The sequence below is a fragment of the Agelaius phoeniceus genome, chromosome 20 (assembly GCF_051311805.1).
Source record: "Agelaius phoeniceus isolate bAgePho1 chromosome 20, bAgePho1.hap1, whole genome shotgun sequence".
NCBI classification, from domain to species: Eukaryota; Metazoa; Chordata; class Aves; order Passeriformes; family Icteridae; genus Agelaius; species Agelaius phoeniceus.
This window is the reverse complement of record NC_135284.1, coordinates 5,992,421-6,010,929: the sequence shown is the minus strand read 5'-3', so window position 1 is coordinate 6,010,929 and position 18,509 is coordinate 5,992,421. Positions and strand designations below refer to the sequence as shown.

At 47.3% G+C, this 18,509-nt stretch overlaps 1 protein-coding gene across 4 annotated transcripts in view; it reads right to left on the bottom strand.

The window, feature by feature from the left end:
- The window catches only part of AP2B1 (adaptor related protein complex 2 subunit beta 1), a 77,434-nt gene that overhangs the window by 2,832 nt on the left and 56,093 nt on the right, over nt 1–18,509 (bottom strand). For all 4 annotated transcript variants that reach the window (XM_054646768.2, XM_054646771.2, XM_054646769.2 and 1 more), the window contains 3 exons: nt 10,728–10,812; nt 9,759–9,845; nt 1,088–1,242 (listed from right to left, as the gene is read on the bottom strand). In XM_054646768.2, the coding sequence (XP_054502743.1) occupies nt 1,088–1,242; nt 9,759–9,845; nt 10,728–10,812 (327 nt within the window). The remainder of the gene's footprint in view (nt 1–1,087; nt 1,243–9,758; nt 9,846–10,727; nt 10,813–18,509) is intronic.

The following is an 18,509-nucleotide window of genomic DNA, read 5'->3' as shown; positions in this document are numbered from 1 at the left end:
ACAGGGCCACAGACAGCCGGGAACACGGCGGGGCATAAATTTCCCCTTGTCTGGAAGAGGGGGAAGGGCTCCCTGGCAGTGCTTCCTTGCTAATATCTCTTGGCTTTATCTCTGGGTAACCTTGGCAAGGCACTGCTCGTTGCTGAGCAGGCACTGGCCCAGCTCACTGGTGGCAGAGCAGGGGAGTTCTGTTGCTCCTCACTTTTCCTGTGTTAGGCACTCCCTCCTCACCCCCCCAGCCAAATTAACAGCATCTCCCTCAACACAGAGAGAGGTGTCACTGTCCTGTTTCCTGAAAAAATCCCTTTGCCAGGATTTCTTCTCCTGGCAAGCTGAGAAGCCTCAGAGGAAAATGAAAACAACAATTATCTGATTGCTTCTCCTGTGTTTTGCTGCTTTGGAACGTGGTTTGGACACTGTTTACCAACTGGTCATTGTTTGACTGGTGCCATGTGAATTGTTTTAACTTAATGACCAATCACAGCCAGCTGTGTCGAGACTCTGGAAGGAGTCACAAGTTTTCATTATCATTCTTTGTAGCCTTCTGTCAGCATCCTTTCTCTATTCCTTAGTATAGTATAATTAATATAGTATAATAGTAGTATAGTAGTATAGTAAATATAGTATAATAGTAGTATAATTAGTATAGTATAGTTAATATAGTCTAATACAGTATAAATAATAAAATAATAAATTATGGTATAATAAATACTATAATAAATAATAAATATAGTATACTATTCAATAAATACACTAATAAATATAGTATAATAAATATAGCATAATATAGTATAAATAATAAAAATTAAAACAATAATATAATGTAATGTAATGTAATATCATATATAATACAATAGAATACAATATCATATATCTTATATCATATCATATATGATATATAATATATCATATAACATATCATATATCATAAAATAATAAATTAACCTTCTAGAAACATGGTAGTCAGATTGATCATTTTCCTCCTTCACCCTGGGTACCCACTGAACAGCCCAGGGAGGAAGGGCAGGAAGGAAGGGCCCAGGGTGTGGGTGAGCAGCAGGCTGTGCCCTGCCCTGTGAGATCTCACCGTGTAGTTGGGGTTCCCGGGCTGGATGCGCAGCTCAGCCAGGATCCAGATGCCATTGGTGAGCTTCAGGGACTGGTAGAGCATGTCCTGCCCCTCCACGTTCCTCTTGGCAATGGTGTAGACATTGTTGTTCTGCAGCTTGCTGGAGACAGTGTCTTTGGAGGGAAGGGAGGGGAAAAAAGGGCATCTGTTAGTTCAGATCCATCATCTGCAGAGACAGGAGAGCCCTGGGGAGCATTCCCAGGATGCAAGGGCACAGGGAAATGCTGGCTGCTTCCCTGGGGACAGGAGCACACATGACACAAGAAGAAAAAAATTCCAGTTCTCTCCATGGGCCCACCTCATTCCCTTCAAGCTGTGATCTCTTGGTGAGTATTTGCCCATTTCACAGGGCTCTCACTGCCCCGGTCACTCAGGATTTGATCAAGGTGAGACTTTAAAGGCTGCTCAGAGGGGAAGGGAACTCTGCTTTCTCTACAACCCCCATCCACCTACAGGCAGCCAAAAAGTCAGAAGATGAAGGTGGAAAAGAACAAAGATCACAGCCTGAGGCGTGCTCAGGTTCTGAGGTTGTGTCCCAGCCACAAGAGCTCCCTCCTACTTTGCTCACACACAGACACTTCTGGCCTAATCAATGTCCTACAAGGTAGCAAAAATCCTTTCTCTTTTGAAAAAAGTAATTACTTGAAAGGGTAAACCACCCCCCAGGCACTGTCTCCAGACATCACAGGGCTGTGGTATGGTTTTAACACACAGCCTGACCTCAGACCTTGCAGATGAGGTGTGATTTCAGCTGCACACCTGGATGGGTGTCATTGTCACACACATTATTTCTAAGGGACTTTTTGAGGAAACCAGAACAGGCAAATCCACAGAACACCAGGACCCAAACCAGCAGCCCCTGAATGCCAAGGAGTTCCTCAGCACAGAGCAAACATCAGGCTGTGGATGCCTGTAAAGGGGCACAGTCACACTTTGGGTGGAAGATCCCACACCTGATAAGCATCATTGGCAAATTCCCATTCCTGGTGCCCAGCAGGAGAAACTTAAGGACCCTTTATCTGTGCTGGGTCATTCAGAGCAGGCTGGGTCATTTATGACAAAAAATGAGGGACAGAAAGAGCCTTAAACCAACTAGCACTGAAAGGCCAGAGACTGGAAATGTGGGATCCATCTAAGGAGCACAGGGAGCAGGACAGCAGCAGAGGAGCAGCACCAAGTGACCAAGCAGCTCTAATCCATCCACAGGGTGCCAGACCTGACACCAGTGGACACCAGTCTGTGCTGAGGGACTGGAGAGAGGACAGCAGAGCCTGTTCATGCCCCAGGGAATGGTGGGAGGAGGAAGAAAAAGGCAAATCCACACCTTGATGCAGACACTGGGATCCACTGCCTCTCCCCAGGGCAGCCTGCACCCTTTGTGCACTCCTTTGCTCCCCAGGCTCCAGAGCAGCTCCCTGCAGGCCCAGGATGGTTCAGGCATGCAGCCACCCAGACACACTCAGATTTAGGCTTCCTCTCTTCCCCAGTTACTATGGAAACTGGCTGATATATGTAACTAATGAGATCTTTTGCTTAAAACCCCTCATTGCCTGTCTCCTCCTCCCACCCATACTCCTCCTCTCCACAATAAACTCAGCCAGACTTGGGAAATGGGCAGTGCAGAGCAGTCCCCTGCTCACAGGGAGCGTGGCTGGGATTAATCCATGCTGCAAGGACATCACCCACCAGCAGTGAAGCCCCAATTCTCAGATTCTTATGCTCCCAAGGCATCAACAGGAGCCTCCAGGCCCTTGGGAAGGCAAAGTGTCCAACACAAGCACAGGCTCAGACAGGACATCCTTGTCTGAGAGGGTTGCTGGTATTAAATGGGATTTTTTGGACTCATTTTGACAGGCTGTGGGTTAAACCTCACACCTCTGGAAGGTAGAACTACTGGCAAGGACTTTCTCCAGCAAGCCTGACACCTGCCACAGCAGCCTCCCCTCTGCTGGGAGATGCTGTCAGAGTAAAGGCATTCCCTGGGGAGCAGGGATGCAGGAACTGGAATGAGAAGCTGCAATTTTGGCTGCTACCCCATCACAGGGGGTGATGGCAGAGCAGGGGAGCTGTGTCTAGGAAGCTCAGCAGGTGAGACACAGCCACAGAGCAGCTGCTCTTACACCAGAATCTTCATGTGATGGCTCCTCTTGCCATGGAAACACCCCCAGCCTCTGCTGAGGGGCACACTTCAGAGCAGGAATGTGCTTGGAGGGGGATACAGGGAGGGAAAGTGAGGCAGGGAAAACCTTAGGAAGCCCATTTTCTGCTCCCCTGACCTCAGTTAACCTCCAAAGAGCACAAAAAGCCCCAGCAAAAGATGCCCTGCCTCAGCCAGAGCAATGGTGAGCAGCTGGAGCTGATGCTTGGCTGGCCTGACCCTCCTGCCCCCAATCTGAGCACAGACTGGGGGAGAGCTGAGCCCCTCTCCCCCCAGGAAGCAGCTCCCATCCCTCCTGTGCTCTGGAGTATCAGCAATTTGGATTTTGGAGATCATCAGAGTTGCTAAGCAACAGTGGCAGGCTGGGGCTGGCTGAAGGCAGGACCGCTAATGCCATGTGACAGCACAGCCTTTATTTAAAAAAATAAAGAAATGAAATAAAGCCAGGCAGATCTTGCTGGGAGCAGGGAGCTGAGCCCAGGCCCCCAGAGCCCAGGGAGGCTGCAGCAGGGCTGGGTGACTCTGGGGACTCTGCAAAGCACAGCACACAAGTCCTTCAGCAAAGCAGCACAAGGCACAGCTGGCCCTGCACAGCAACTTTGTTTTGTCTCAAGGTTTCTTCTCAGAACCCTCCTGAAGCACAAGGGAAGGACACAGGGAGCTTTGGCCATCACCAAGGCCAGGGAAGGCTCTGACATCAGCCCAGCTTTCAGGGCTGGTTTGTTTGGTTTGTTTTCCTTGTATTTTCCTTTCTGAACAGAATTTTTGACCTCAGTCCCACAGCCAAGCAGTGCACATGGAAACACAGGGAGGAACAACTCAACAGCTCACAAGTCCTTTGCACTGAAGGGACCCAATCCTTTTTTAACAGCATTTTTCTCCTGGGTAAAGCAAAGGATGAGCTCAAATCTTCTGCCCACCAGCTCAAGAACTGCACACCTGAACTCAGAGAGCCAAGATGAGCACCTGGCAGGGGGGGTGTGCACCAAGGACAGGCACAGCTCAGAGCCAACACTGACCATACCCCTTGTGTGACCTTTGTGGCAGTGTGCAGCAAGCACTCCATAGCAGAAAGTACAATTTAATGCTTCTATTTTATGCTGTGATAGCCCAGAACATCCCTGTGCCATTTCTAGCAGCACCTGAATGGTTCTGAGCATCCAGCCAAGAACTGCATTCAAATACCAAGCACAGGCTGATCCAGTGGGGAGGCACTTGGGGCAATGTTCTGACACTACATTTATTTCCAGGACATGTAATATGCACCAGTTTTGTAATTTATTAAACTATCAGCTACAAGATTTGCACACACAAAAAAACAACATCCCATGCCAGCTTGTGTATGATTTCCCCCCAGGTTTTTTCATCAAAATAAAATCCAATTTACCTTTTTTCTGGCATTAGCAAATTATCTGGGGGAGAAAAACAAAGTGACCACTGCATACCAATAAAGCCACATTCAACTCAAAACATGAAAGCTGCTGTTTCACACCAAATTGTGGATCAGTGATAAACAAATTAAACCAAAATTCCTGTGCTGAATAGCACAGCAACTGATGGAATACCATTAAATGGGAGGAAATCTCCATGTGCAAGTCAGCTCATCCTCTTTCACTCTGTGGGTTTGGGTAAGCAGTGTTTAGGAAAAAGAAAACCATTTAGCTCATCTGATTTGCATATCCTAATGTAGTGATCCTTTAGAATTTAGTCAAACTTAGCATGCTGAAAAAACCCAGTGTAAACAAGGCAAACTGAGCTTCAGTGCATGCTCAGTTACAGGGGAAACCTCAGCTGCACCAACAGCACCCAGAATATTTGAGCTATAACAGTTAAGCAATCTATTTTCATGCACTAGATTGATGTATTTTCATTAAAAAAAAACCCCAAATCAATTAATTTAGCACTGGATTAATAAGAAATGAGAATGCTGGGCTATAACCATGACCTTGTGTTTTTCATTATTTCTGAATGAGGCTTTCTCAAGGGAACTTTCCCAACCTCTTCCTAAGAGGCTGATGCACAGAGCAGCTCTGATGAATTCAAGATGTGCAGGGCATCCCAAGCACACCTTGGCCCCATGGAACAGCTCCAGAGGGACTTGTTCCTCCACAGCCCTCAGGAACAGCCTCAGGCCAGGTCCATCTCTCACCACTGGGGAACCTGAGCCCCGAATCCTGATCTAAGCACTCATCTCTCCCTGAGTCACTGGGGAACGGTGGGAATACCTTCAAAGGCCCAGGATTTGCTTTTTTTGGAAGCAAAGATGGTGGAGACACAGATCAGAGCCCAATTCTCACTTACAGGGACCTGCTCCTCATCCCACAGCCTGGCACCTTATGCTTGGCTTCTCTTGCCCTGCTCTGGGCTACCTGCAGCAGCCAAGACTTTCTGGTTGCTCAGTGCTTTGGGATGAGCTGCCAGGGACAGGAGCTTTTTTTGCCATCCCACCAAAGCTCAAACTTGTCTTGTGGACACAGGATGGATCTTTTACCTACAAAGGCCTGGGAGCACAGGCTGCCACAGAAGCTTCTCTGCTGTCTGTCTGTGTTTATCTCCTTTTTGTTTGAAGGAGGAAAAGCAATAAGCTGGAGAGGAGTCTGCAGTTTGCACAGGAGGTGCTGTAAGGTGACTGTTGCACGGTGACAGACAGCTCTGGATGTACAAGAAACTCACACACTGCTTTTCTGACAGATCAAATCCCAGCCCCCAACAAATCCCTGTTTCAAGTCTAACTCACTTCAGAGCCAGTTCCTGAGCTCACAGCACCATCCTGGCTCTTTCCTGCTCTTCCCTCTCCTCATTTCTTACAGGTACATCCCAACCTCTTGGTTGCACACACCTGCTATCATGTCTGTCACACTGCACATCAGCTTCTTCATCACCCACTCTTGTCATTCCCCAGTTCCACTGGGCAGTATTCTTCATTTTCACCTTCATTTCCTTATTTTTCACCTCTTTGATTACTCCTGTCTCAGTTCAGACTCTTTCTAGAAAGCCTCAAGTGGGTCCATTGCCTGCAGTTTCCTTGCAGCATCTCCCAAGATTCCTGCCTTTCCCTTAGTAAAATCTAAATAGGAAATAAGTGCTGGGTGTTTAGAGAGAAAGAAATTCAAATTTCAGTTTCTCCACTGAGGAAGAGCAGCACCCCCTGCTTGACTGCTCTGCAGGGCCCTCCAGGATGGCTGCACAGAACTTCTCCTGCTCCTCACACAGCACAGATGTGAGAATTCATGAAAGGAAAGGCTGTTTGCAGCTGGGAGATGGGGAGCTGGGAGAAGGGGAGCTGGGAGAAGGAGAGATGGGAGAAGGAGAGATGGGAAAAGGAGAGATGGGAGAACGGGAGATGGGAGAAGGAGAGATGGGAGAAGGAGAGATGGGAGAAGGAGAGATGGGAGAAGGGGAGATGGGAGAAGGGGAGATGGGAGAAGGGGAGATGGGAGAAGGGGAGATGGGAGAAGGGGAGATGGGAGAAGGGGAGATGGGAGAAGGGGAGATGGGAGAAGGGGAGATGGGAGAAGGGGAGATGGGAGAAGGGGAGATGGGAGAAGGAGAGATGGGAGAAGGAGAGATGGGAGAAGGAGAGATGGGAGAAGGAAAGCTGAGAGAAGGAAAGCTGAGAGAAGGAAAGCTGAGAGAAGGAGAGCTGGGAGAAGGGGAGATGGGAGAAGGAGAGCTGGGAGAAGGGGAGCTGGGAGAAGGGGAGCTGGGAGGAGAGCTGGGAGAAGGGGAGCTGGGAGAAGAAGAAATGGGAGAAGGGGAGCTGGGAGAAGGGGAGCTGAGAGGAGAGCTGGGAGAAGGGGAGCTGGGAGAAGAAGAAATGGGAGAAGGGGAGCTGGGAGAAGGGGAGCTGGGAGAAGGGGAGCTGGGAGAAGGGGAGCCAGGCTCTGAGGGTGCAGGGATCACACTCCTGCCCAGCCTCTCCCAGCCCAGCTGCTCCACAGGGCTCTGAGTGGCTGCTGGAGCTGTGCTAGGGCCCAGCTCTGGGAGCTGGGTATTTTTAGCTCCAGCTGCACTCACGTCACAGGGCTGGGATCAGGGAGGCTGAGGCATGAATGGTGTCTCAGCACTCACCACCTGGTGGGTGGGCTCAGGCTGGGCATGAATGACTGATCCCAGCAGATCCCAGCAGGGAGAACAGCTCACTCCAGGGAGCCAGCAGTGCTCCAGAGCTGTTCCTGTGCACAAACCCAGCCTCTCCTCAGGTCTGGTGAGGAGCTGCTGGGATCTGCAGAGTTTTGTGCAGCTCTGCCACGAGTGCATTGCAAAGCTGCAAAGAACACCACAACCACTAACAGCCCAAACTGAGAGCTTTATTGTGGTTACACATCTCCTGCAGGAGAGTCTTTGGAAAGGAACCAGCCCTTCCTCCACAAGGATCAAGTTCCTAAAAATTTTACTTGCAAACTTGCTTTTTTTGGAATAATGGATAGTCTTAAACCTATTTTCACTGGATTTAAACAATCAAAATTGTGAATCTTGAAAAATTATCACCCTACTGATGCACATGGCCAGGCACACACCCTTGCTCTGGTGTAAACTAGAAGATGGACTCAGATTTCACCCAGCCTATTCTGCCTCTGCCCTAGTGTCTCACTTGCCATGCTGTGAGAAGCCTGCACCCCTGAGGATGCTGGAATTCCAGCCCTCCATGGGTTTTGGATTTGGCTGATCCTTGTGCAAGCAAGGCTTGGTGCTCTTAGGATGGTCTGAGCTAGAGGAGGTAACTGCCTGTAGGAAATCAAGGTGAGCAGGCTGAGTCAGGGCTGCACTGCTTAAAAAAAAAGAAAAAGAAAATATAGAAAAAATACAAGGGGCTCAGGTAAGCACACAAGATTTCCCTGGTTTTCCCTCCTGCAAGCTCTTGGCTTGCCCCATGCTCAAGCCCAGGTGGTCAAGGAGGGGTTGCAGGTGAGGGCAGCAGAAACAGAAGCCTCGGTGGCTGGAAGTGTTTGGAATCTTTTATGAGGTGAGACTCACTTTCTGCCAAAGAGGATGGCAGGTCCTGGCAGGTCCTGCACTCCCCAAGCAGCCCAAGGGATGGGTTGTGCTCTGGAGAGGCTGCAGATCCCACTGAGAGGAACTGCCTGGTGTTCCCTGCTCTCCCTGAGAGCTGGAAACTTGTCCTCCCCTGAGCACCCCAGGCCTGGCTGAGCAGCTTGGCCCTGAGCTGGCAAACCCTTCTGCAATGGGGAGCATTCTGTCACTCCAAATTTCATAACATCCTCTTCCAGAGGGAGGAGGGGGAGGCCAGGCTGCAGGAACAGCAATCTTCCCAACCACATCCCCTTCCAGGCAGCACCTCAACACCAAAATGAGCAGCTTCCAGGGCTCTTCATCTCCAATCAGTGTTTCTGATTGGAGATAAAGAGCCCTGGATGCATCCAGGGCATGGCCAGGGCAGAAGGCAGCAGCAGCAGCAGCTCTGCAGTGCAGGGGGAGAGGCAATGCCAAGCTCAGTCAGGAGCAGAGGAAGGACTGGGGGAGGCACAGAGGTTGTTCTCATTTCAAACCCCACAGTGAAATCAAGTCATAAGGTCCAACAGCTGCTATTTTTCCCCTCCTCTTGCGTGCTCCAGCTTTTATATTCCAAAATAGTAATAATTATGAGTACAAAGAGACCCATGGTTTCTGTCTGCTATTGAAGCACGAGGGTGTTCATTGTGTAATAGCAGGCATGAGAGAATAAAAAGGTTACAGGGTTGGTAATCAATAGGGACACTTCTTTCATCTGTGAAACAGAGCAGCTTTTGGTAGAATCACTTGGCTCCTGTCCAGAACCTCCAGAACAGGAGCAGAGCTGCTGAGCTGGCCCCATTCCACCCTTTTACACTCCCTTATCCTTCAGCAGTAGTAAGGTCACACGTACAAGATGCTCACAGAGGAAACTCTACAGCCAAACAAACTGAAGGGAACCAAACATGATGAAAATGCATCAATATCTCAGCTAATATCAGCACACCCTTCCCACATGGCCTGTCCTCCTCAAACACCCAACACTCTGCAGTTTTTGTAGGGTTAAATCTTTCATAACAGAAAAGAAGAAAGAAGCTGCCAAAAGGTGAAGTGAGTGGCCCAGGGTGATGCAGCAGGGCTGGAACACTTTGATCACAACTCACAGCAGCAGGACAGGGCTGCTGAACAGCCCCAACACCATATTCAGCTCCATTTAAAGAGCAGCTTTGCAGGGAAGCAAAATATAAAAGGGAAAAACAAGAATACAAGGTCCAGAATGAAAGGAAGAAACAGACTGGTCAAATCAAAGACTTGGGATTTTTAGATGTGCTTTTATGGGGACCCAGCTAAAGTTTTTGACTGAAACAAGCCCTAGGATCCCAGGCTGTGCTATTCAAAAGTGCAATACTTACATCTTCATCAGCCATCAGCTTATTTTACTGAGGTGATATTAATAAGGTGATTTTTAATGGCAATACATCAAAAGTGCTCTCAGCATGGCAGAATGAAGCTACTCACCAGCATTCAGGTGACAGTCTTTAATCTGGAACTGAAGCTCATTTTCATTTGGAATATCCTTCCATGTTGCAAGGAAGACCTGGCGCTCTAGAAACAAAAAAATCCCCTCAGCACTGTGGGATCCTCACAGGACCCCAGCATTAATTAACACACCACAGAATATTCCAAAGTAGACACACTAAAGGGCTTTTGGGAACTTTCTGCCCTGCTGGGAACAGATTTATTCCTGGATTTACCTCAGTCTCTGTAAAAGCAGCGAAGCTTTGATGGATTTTGGATTTTGGCCTCCCCCAAAAGAGAGATAGTCTTTGCCATATGAGCTGTTTACAAGCCAAGAATATGCAGGATTTGACAAGAAGGAAGGAGATCCACATATTTAGGATTATGTTAGTGAAAGCTGCTTTTCTAGCAACTTCCAGCCAATTCAAACAAAACTTTTACAATAAAGGTGACTAGGAATACAGAAATTCCAGGGAAAATGGTGACTAGGAATACAAATAAAGTTATTTGTGACAGCTGATTCCTGCATGATTACAGCTGCTTGCAAGGTGCCATGTGATGTCATTCCTGAACCCAGTGATGCAGTTTAGGAATACAATAAAGGTGACTAGGAATACAAAAATTCCAGTGAAAATGGTATGGGGGCAAATCCTAGACCCATTCAAGTGAATCAAACCATCAAAAAAACCCCAAAACTACAACAAATCCAACCCAAACAAATACAAAAAAAAAAAAAAATCAGCTTCAAAGAAAACAGATCCACCTGGCTGAGAGAATGAGAGGAAGGGACTTGGGTTCTGCAGCTGGAGGACAATGGGGACAGGACAACAGGGACAACCAGACCAGACCTGCTGAGATGCAATGGCTTGAAGGTCAAGGCACAGGTGAAACAGAGCCAGGAGGCACCTGCAGCTCCAGCTGGGCACAGCCTGGCTGCAGGAGGCTCAGCACACACCCCAAAGCACTCACCCATTTTGCCATCCTCCACGAAAAGCACGTTGAGAGGGATGAGGCAGCTGAAGTAAAAGACATCAATGTTGTTTTTCACAGCCACCTGTCACAGAAAAAACAGGGAGGTTAAAGAGTCTCTCTCAGCTGGAAAAGCAAAGGGATCACACACAGTCTCATCACCCTGGAGTGCTCTCTCTGAGCAGAGGCCAGCTCTGAATGGGATGGTACTGAGCTCCTGGGCAGGTTCAGAAAGGACCAGTCCCCTGCTCCATTTTCACTGAAAGCTGCCCAAACTTCTCCTGTGAACCTTTCATTGTGCTGCTTCAGAGCCAGCTCCACTCAGGGGCTCACAGCAGCATCCTGGCTATTTCTGCTCTTGCCCAGTCTCTCCCTCTCCTCATTTCTTACAGGTACATCCCAACCTCTTGGTTGCACACACCTGCATGTCTGTCACACTGCACATCAGCTTCTTCATCACCCACTCTTGTCATTCCCCAGCTCCAAACCCCTGAGCAGTATTCTTCATTTTCACCTTCATTTCCTTAGTTTTCACCTCTTTGATTAGTCCTGTCTCAGTCCAGACACTTTCTAGAAAGCCTCAAATGAGTCCATTGCCTGCATCTTCCTTGCAGCATCTCCCCAGATTCCTGCCTTTCCCTCAGTAAAATCTAAATAGGGAATATGTGCTGGGTATTGATTCCTGGAAGAAGAAAGCCCTGCTAGAGAGCAATCAGGTAAAAAAAAAAAAAACCATCACTTGACAAAAGACTTAATTCTCAGTGTCATTAAACTCCACCAGCCAGGGAGTTTGCCCTTATCTGCTTTGCCTTTATCACACACACTTGCCATGTTCCCCACTAATCTCTGCTAACAGTTCTCCCCAGGCTGAGAGCTGCTGGGACAAGCAGGAGCAAATGGGAGGTCTGAGAGGTGCAGTGTCACAGCACAGCTCAGGAAAAGGCACCTCTGAGCTTTATTTCCATGCCTCTCATGCTCTCCCCACGTCAGCCCACACAGCTGGAGCCTGTCATGGGAGCACAGCTCAGCAGACACCTGCCTTTGCTGCAAGGAAGGGATCTTAAGTCTTGTAAGAAAGACCCAGAATTGAGGTTGTGTGGGGAATTTCAGGAGCCACTGGAGCTCCCACTTTGTTTGAAAACCCCCAGAGGGAGTTCTCCAATTTGTCACCATGAAACACAAACCAGACCATGCTAAATGCTGAGCCAAAGGAATAAATTTGCTGCTACAAAGATTTATGGCAAGACAAACTTCATTGACATTAATAATTCCATATATTGATGTCCTACTGGGAAAATCTATTGTCCTACAGGGGCAAGTTGGGAAGGACACCCACAAATGTTGGTAAAAACCAGAGACAAGTGGAAGGAGATCAAGCTCCCAAGCAAACTCTTCTGGCAATTGTGAGGTCCCAGAAGTGCAAAGAACTGCAGAAAGGTAAATGTGACAATCTGTGGTGTTTCTACTTTTCAGCCATCACTAAAGGTAGCAGCTTATATTTAATTCCCCCAGTGCAAACCAGCTTAAGAAGGGATTAGTCTAAAGCCCACTAAAACCACACAAATGATGGTGCAACTGAGGAAAAACCTGGGATTGGTTCTCTGTACCAGGGACTGGCTCCATGCTCTGATTGCTGGCGTCATGCTCACGAGTTGGAGTGTTCAGTGTTTGAACCAGAGGGGTAAAAGCAGATTGGTGGGTGGACTTCAGTGATTCACCACTGCAAAATATGATGGAACACACTGGGTGAGGAGCCAAAAATGCACTTCAGAGTCTGGGAGGGGAGAGCTGGGGGAGGGACAGCAGTGCAGCCATTCCAGATGCTGTGCTTGGATATAAGTCATGGAGATGAGCCAGGAGAGGGAAAATTTAGGCTAAATGTCTGGGAAAACCAACAGTGAGAATTATTAAGCAGAACTAAATTCCTCTGAGGATAAAAGAAGCTCCAGTGCTTGGACTCCCAGTTAAAATCAGCCTTGACAATGCTCTCAATAAGAGGAACTGTAGGAAAACAACAAAGCATAGCAGGGACTACACTGCACGACCCAAGATCTTTTCCAAGTCTGATTTAATGATTAATTGCCTTGCCTTAGAACAACAGAGATTACTTAGCTTTTGTAGCTAATTGTTGTTGCCATACAACAGCAGTTTCTTACAAGAGGGGCTGGAAAGCAGCTCCCTCTCTCCAGTCACGGTTTTAGAGGCACACTCCAAATTAATATGCCAGCCCTGTCCCTGCAGTTATAAGGATGCTATAAAAAGGTATCTGCTGACCTGCTTCTCAACTCTGCAGAAACACACTGAGTAAGCTGCTTTGGCTATCTCTGGAGAGCTACCCAATTAAGATGCTCTGAAGTGCAATTTCTTCCCAGTAAAGAAAAATCAAGCCACATGGAAGCCTTCCTCCCAAACTGCATCACTGGGTTCAGGAATGACATCACATGGCACCTTGCAAGCAGCTGTAATCATGCAGGAGTCAGCTGTCACAAATAACTTTTGCACACAGGGTGGAAAAGGCTCTCCTGAACCTACAGCACTGGGACATGACTGGGGAGCTCCTCAAAATGAGCTTCTGTTGTTCACCACCACACACTTCCCCCAAACTGGGCTCCACAAGACCTGGGCCATCAGAAGACACCTGGATGGGGAAACTCACACCAAGAAGAGGCCCCCTGAGTTGGTAACAGCTTCCCAAGGTCATGCTCCACATCAGGAGCACCCAGTGCCATCTGACAGGCTACAAAAGCAGATCCACAGCAGCACCTGCAAGAAGCTGAGCAGGTAATAACAATGACTTTCCAAAAAAATCCAGTGCTCCTCAGGTGGGAACATTGTCCTGAGACAGGCACTGACATCTGATGTGTGATAGCAGGAGCTGAGAAGCCTCTTCAGGTTTGATATGCCTGTAAAGAAACCTCTGCTTGCATTCAACAAATCCTCCAGTCCAGACTAACTTTGCTCATGACTCTGCTTTAACCTGCTGACCTGGACATGAACTATTAAATCTCTAGCTAGACCTTTAGCTTCAGACATTTCAGAGTTGAAACAGAAGCATTTTTAATAAAAATGGCTTTCCATTTGTGATCTTTTAGAGAGGGAAAAAAAAATATTAGTACCTTGTGAATTAAGTCAAGCAGCCAGCAAAGCTCTGAGGGATAGAAGTCAAAAGGTGGCAGATTTTCATGTGATGCTTGACTGTTGAAAAGGTGTGAGCTCACTAAAAATTGGCTCAGGGTTACAAATCACTTATGTCTTGTTCATGATCTGACTAGAGGAAGCAGCACCTCTAGAAGTAACCCCTGGAATAGATTTGTTCACCTTCCAGCACGAGCACCCTTCTGAAGAGCTTTCTTGCAGTCCAGCCCTCTGAGAGCCCAAACATGGTATTTTGGGGAAGAAGTACCTCATAGGAACAATGTCAAGTTATTTTCTTCAATAGTGTAGGTTTCTGATGCTTTAAATCTCAGACTTGAGCAACAGAACTGACTTTCAAAGTCAAGTCTGAAAGCAACACAGATGCTTTCCATCAGCAGCAAGTACACAACATACCCACTTGGAATCCCATTAGCACCTACACTAAATTAAGGATTTACTTAAGTTGGGTTTTGCTTCAGAGCCTGGTAACAGCCAAACTGTTAAGGCAAGAACAACTCTCCTCTGCAGAGCCTTTTTTTACCTCACCAGGTCATGGCTTGCTCTGTGACAGTCTGCTGCTCTGCCCCCAGGGAAAATTGCTCCTCCACTTCATTTGGTGTGACAGGAAGGGTGTGATGGTGTTCACAGGAGTCTGAGGATGAGGGAAGAGACAAGGATCTGACTCCATGTTTCAGAAGGCTTGATTTATTATTTTATGATGTATATTATATTAAAACTATACTAAAAGAATAGAAGAAAGGATTTCATCAGAAGGCTGGCTAAGAATAGAAAAGGAAGAATGGTAACAAAAGCTTGTGTCTTGGACAGAGAGTCTAAGCTAGCTGACTGTGATTGGCCATTAATTAAAAACAACTACTTGAGCCCAATCCCAGATGCACCTGTTGCATTCCACAGCAGCAGATAACCATTGGTTACATTTTGTTCTTGAGGCTTCTCAGCTTCTCAGGAGAAAAAACCCTCAAGAAAGGATTTTTCATAAAATGTGTCTGTGACAGGAAGGGCTCTCAGGATGCCAGGGGTGCCTGCAGCCTCTGCCAGCCACGGGTTTGTGCTTCTTCTGTCTGTGCTCTCCCCACAGGGCTGAGCCTGGAGCTGTGCAGGCACAGCAAGGGTTACAGCAATGGTCAGGGAACACAGACTTACTGGGAGGGGTTGTGCTCTCCTGTGCCTTGCTGCACTTCAAGTTCAAAATGTACAATTTATAAATGTGCTGTACCATGTGGCAGACGTGCTCTTAACCTCCAAACCAACAGCTTTCCACAGCTGAGTGAGGAACTGGCCACAGATGCCAAGCTGTGATCCAAGTCCTTAATTCAGAGTGTTCCCAGGAGGGTTCTTTGCTGAAATAAGACTCTCACAAGCAGAGACTGTTGAAGAATAACCCAGGCAACAAACCCAAGCAGCATCTTTCCCATCGAGCTACCCACAGGTGTTGTGTGGTGGCTGGTCAGGGATTCTCACCCACGGGCAGATACTGTGTCATTTATCAAGCAGACTCTGGAGAGTGAACATCTGCTGGCTGGAATTGCTGCTCACAACGATTCCCACAGAGAGCTGGATGTGTGAAATCTGTCTGCAAGGTCTGAGTGCTGTGTTTGTGACCTGAGCTCCATTAACAGCTCTGATGAATGAGAGCTCCAGCGGTTCTGCACTGCCAGACGCTGGAGCGTGGAGGAGCACAGGTGATGAGTTACAGCAGGAAGGATAAGCATCATCCACTGCATTAACAACACTGATATTTCCTCAGTGAAGAAGCTGCACCTTCCTCCTCTGTCTCTATAAAAAGGTTTTGCCAAACTCATTTCAAGCAACAAAAGTATCCTTCGTCTCACCCTGCACAGACTTCTGTGTTTCCAAGTGCCCCTCCTCAGGGAGAAATGCAGCTGGCAGACCTTTCCCCTTCCACACTCTGATAATTTTACTGAATTAAATAAAAAAAGCAGTTTGAAGCATTCCAGCTTTTTTCAGCTGCATGCTCTGTAGCTGCAGCAAGCAGGGCTGGCAGCTGCCAGCAGGATGTGACACACTGATGGTGCCTTCTGAGTGTGCATCCCAGGAGAGTGGCTCCAGCCTCAGGCAGGCTTGCTGCTGCTCCAGGACTGCCTACAGCTCATTTTCACCTGCACTGTCTCCTGCAAGGGGCTATAATCTCACAGAAGAGATGATCAAGTTTGTGCCATGACAGGCCAAGCCTGAGCTCTGAAACTCTGGCTGCAGGTTGGCTCCACTTCACCCATTTCCAGGATCAGGGGACCAATTCTTGTGTGCTCCAATGGGTATTCCAATTTCACAGCATTTCCTAGCGGTTAAAAAGCCAATTATTAGGAACAGTGGATCTCTTTAGCATAGAAAGGCTCTCAGCCCAGGCATTTTCTAACTCCAAATTTGACTTGAAGAACTACATGGAAAGAGTTAATATTCCCACCAATGCGAATCCCTGTTTTAGGAGGGAATAGCTGAAGGTCTCACACACATGGTGCCAAAGACACCTCACCCAGCTGGCATGGCCCTAGCAGCTCACATGTCACCAGCAGTGTCACTCACCACTGCTTTGGTTGTGAAAAGGCAACCCTGCAGGAGCCAGGGAGACCTGTACAACTCCCAGAGGTGTCTCAAACACCCAGGAAGGTCAACAGAGCCTTTCACAGACCTTTGGGCAAGGGCTTGTTGTTATTTCTTGGTGCCATAAGCACCAGGGAGCCCCAAAAATCCTGACAAGGCACTGCAAAGGTGTCCCCCACCAAAATTAGAAGCACACAAATACCTAAGTCAGATTTTCTGATTTAGGCACACTCCAAAGGCAGCTTTTTAATCTGACAGAAGTTAAAAAGATGAAGCAGAGAGCAGGGATTGGGGTTTGTTCAGCCCTACAGTGCTGTGTCCAGCCCAGCTTTACCCTTTGGATAAATCTCTGCTTGACTGGGGGTTAAAGCTGAGTCAACAAGTCATGAAAATGATGATGATTATTTTGGGATGCAGGGGAGAAGCCTGGCATTCAGTATCACACGATGCAAGGTGACTAGCAAACACAAGACTCTTCAGCTATATTTTACCTAAGTAAGCCTCTGAAAATATTTCAGCCCTCCTCATCTTCTTGCAAAAATGTCTTTTTTGTTACTTTGTCAAATATTTTAGTTTCTCTCCATGATTACAAATGTCAAGATTAAGTGAGCTGTGTTGGGCGAAAGATTAGAAATGGTAATAAAAATAACCTGAACAAGACATGAATTCATTACTTCTGAAATAGTTGCCTAAGGAATGTACAACTAGTCTTTGAAGTGTATAATTAACATGACAAAAAGTTGAAAGCTATCAGTTTGGTTACTTCAGGACTTATTTTTCTTGTTACTAAAAACAAAAAACTCCCACCAGAATAGGAGATGAACATAAGGTCCTCAGGTTCAAACCAGCCCTACATCTGCTTCAATGTTCCCTAGCTGAGGAGGAAAAAAAAAACCACATTAAGTAAATTCAACCTGATGAGTGTTTTGGTTCTTCAATGAACACAGGAACATTTGGATTCTCTACTCCTATATTATGCTATAAATTGTTCCCTAAGTAGGTCACCAAGGCGATTTCTGTTTCAAGACAAATCCTCTCTACATGAACCCACAAAACAAAACCAGAGCCTTGGCTGTCAGGGCCTTGATAGATCTCCATCAAGCCCACTGCTGTCAAAAAAGTAAGGGGAGTGCTCTTTTTAACTTGGCATCTGCTATCATGATTCAACTCTTTGCAGAGAAATATACTATTACTCCATATGGCAGCTTCCCCAATTGTAAAAGGGCAGCCAACTTCTATGGCAATGAGAGCCTCAGCAAATTAACAACTGAGTCTGGCACTAATGAATGCTCCACTGTCTCAATAGAAGGTAGCTGGAGGTTTCCTCACATGTTTTCTCTGAGCTTTGTTCTAGCAGGAGATGCTACAAGAAACAAACTGTGCTGCAAGCCCTTCAGAGATTTAATAACCCAAATACTTCACTTCCCTCCTGATCAAAGGAAGCAGCGACTTGAGAGTGCCTTGCTGAGAGTCCCCAGTGCTGTGGAGGCTGACTGGGACTGTCACCTCCACACTCCCCTCAGAGCAGGAGCCACATTTCACCACAGCTGACCCAAATGTCACCTCAGCTTCGTGACCTGGTTGCAGAGGGAATCCAGCTGTTCCAGAGGCTGGAAGGGCCCAAGAGGGTGGAAGGCAGGCCATGGAATTCATTCACTGTCTGTGCTCCTCCACTGCATGACTCTGCTTGGAGCCCAAGTGTGGGACTGCTCCTTTGAGTGCCAGAGGAGCTATTTCAAGCTGTTAGCCCAAAGACTCATCAATAAGTCATAAGGCCCAGAATGGAAGTCAAAAGAAGGGGAAAAAACAGTTGCTGAGACAGAATAAATAGTAACTTCCATTGCATCCTCTTAAACTAAAAAGAGAATGAGCTGCTTCACAATATTCTTCTCTATGGGCTGCTACACTGCAGGAATCCAACCCAGTTCCACCTCCTGGAGACCTGAGGTGAGAGAGGCAGCTGCAGTGCAAGGTAACTGCATTTTGGGATCCTGGGAAAATCATCCTAGAGGACCCAGAGGTTATAAATCCTTGAAAGTATTTAACTCCAGAGCAAAAGCAGGA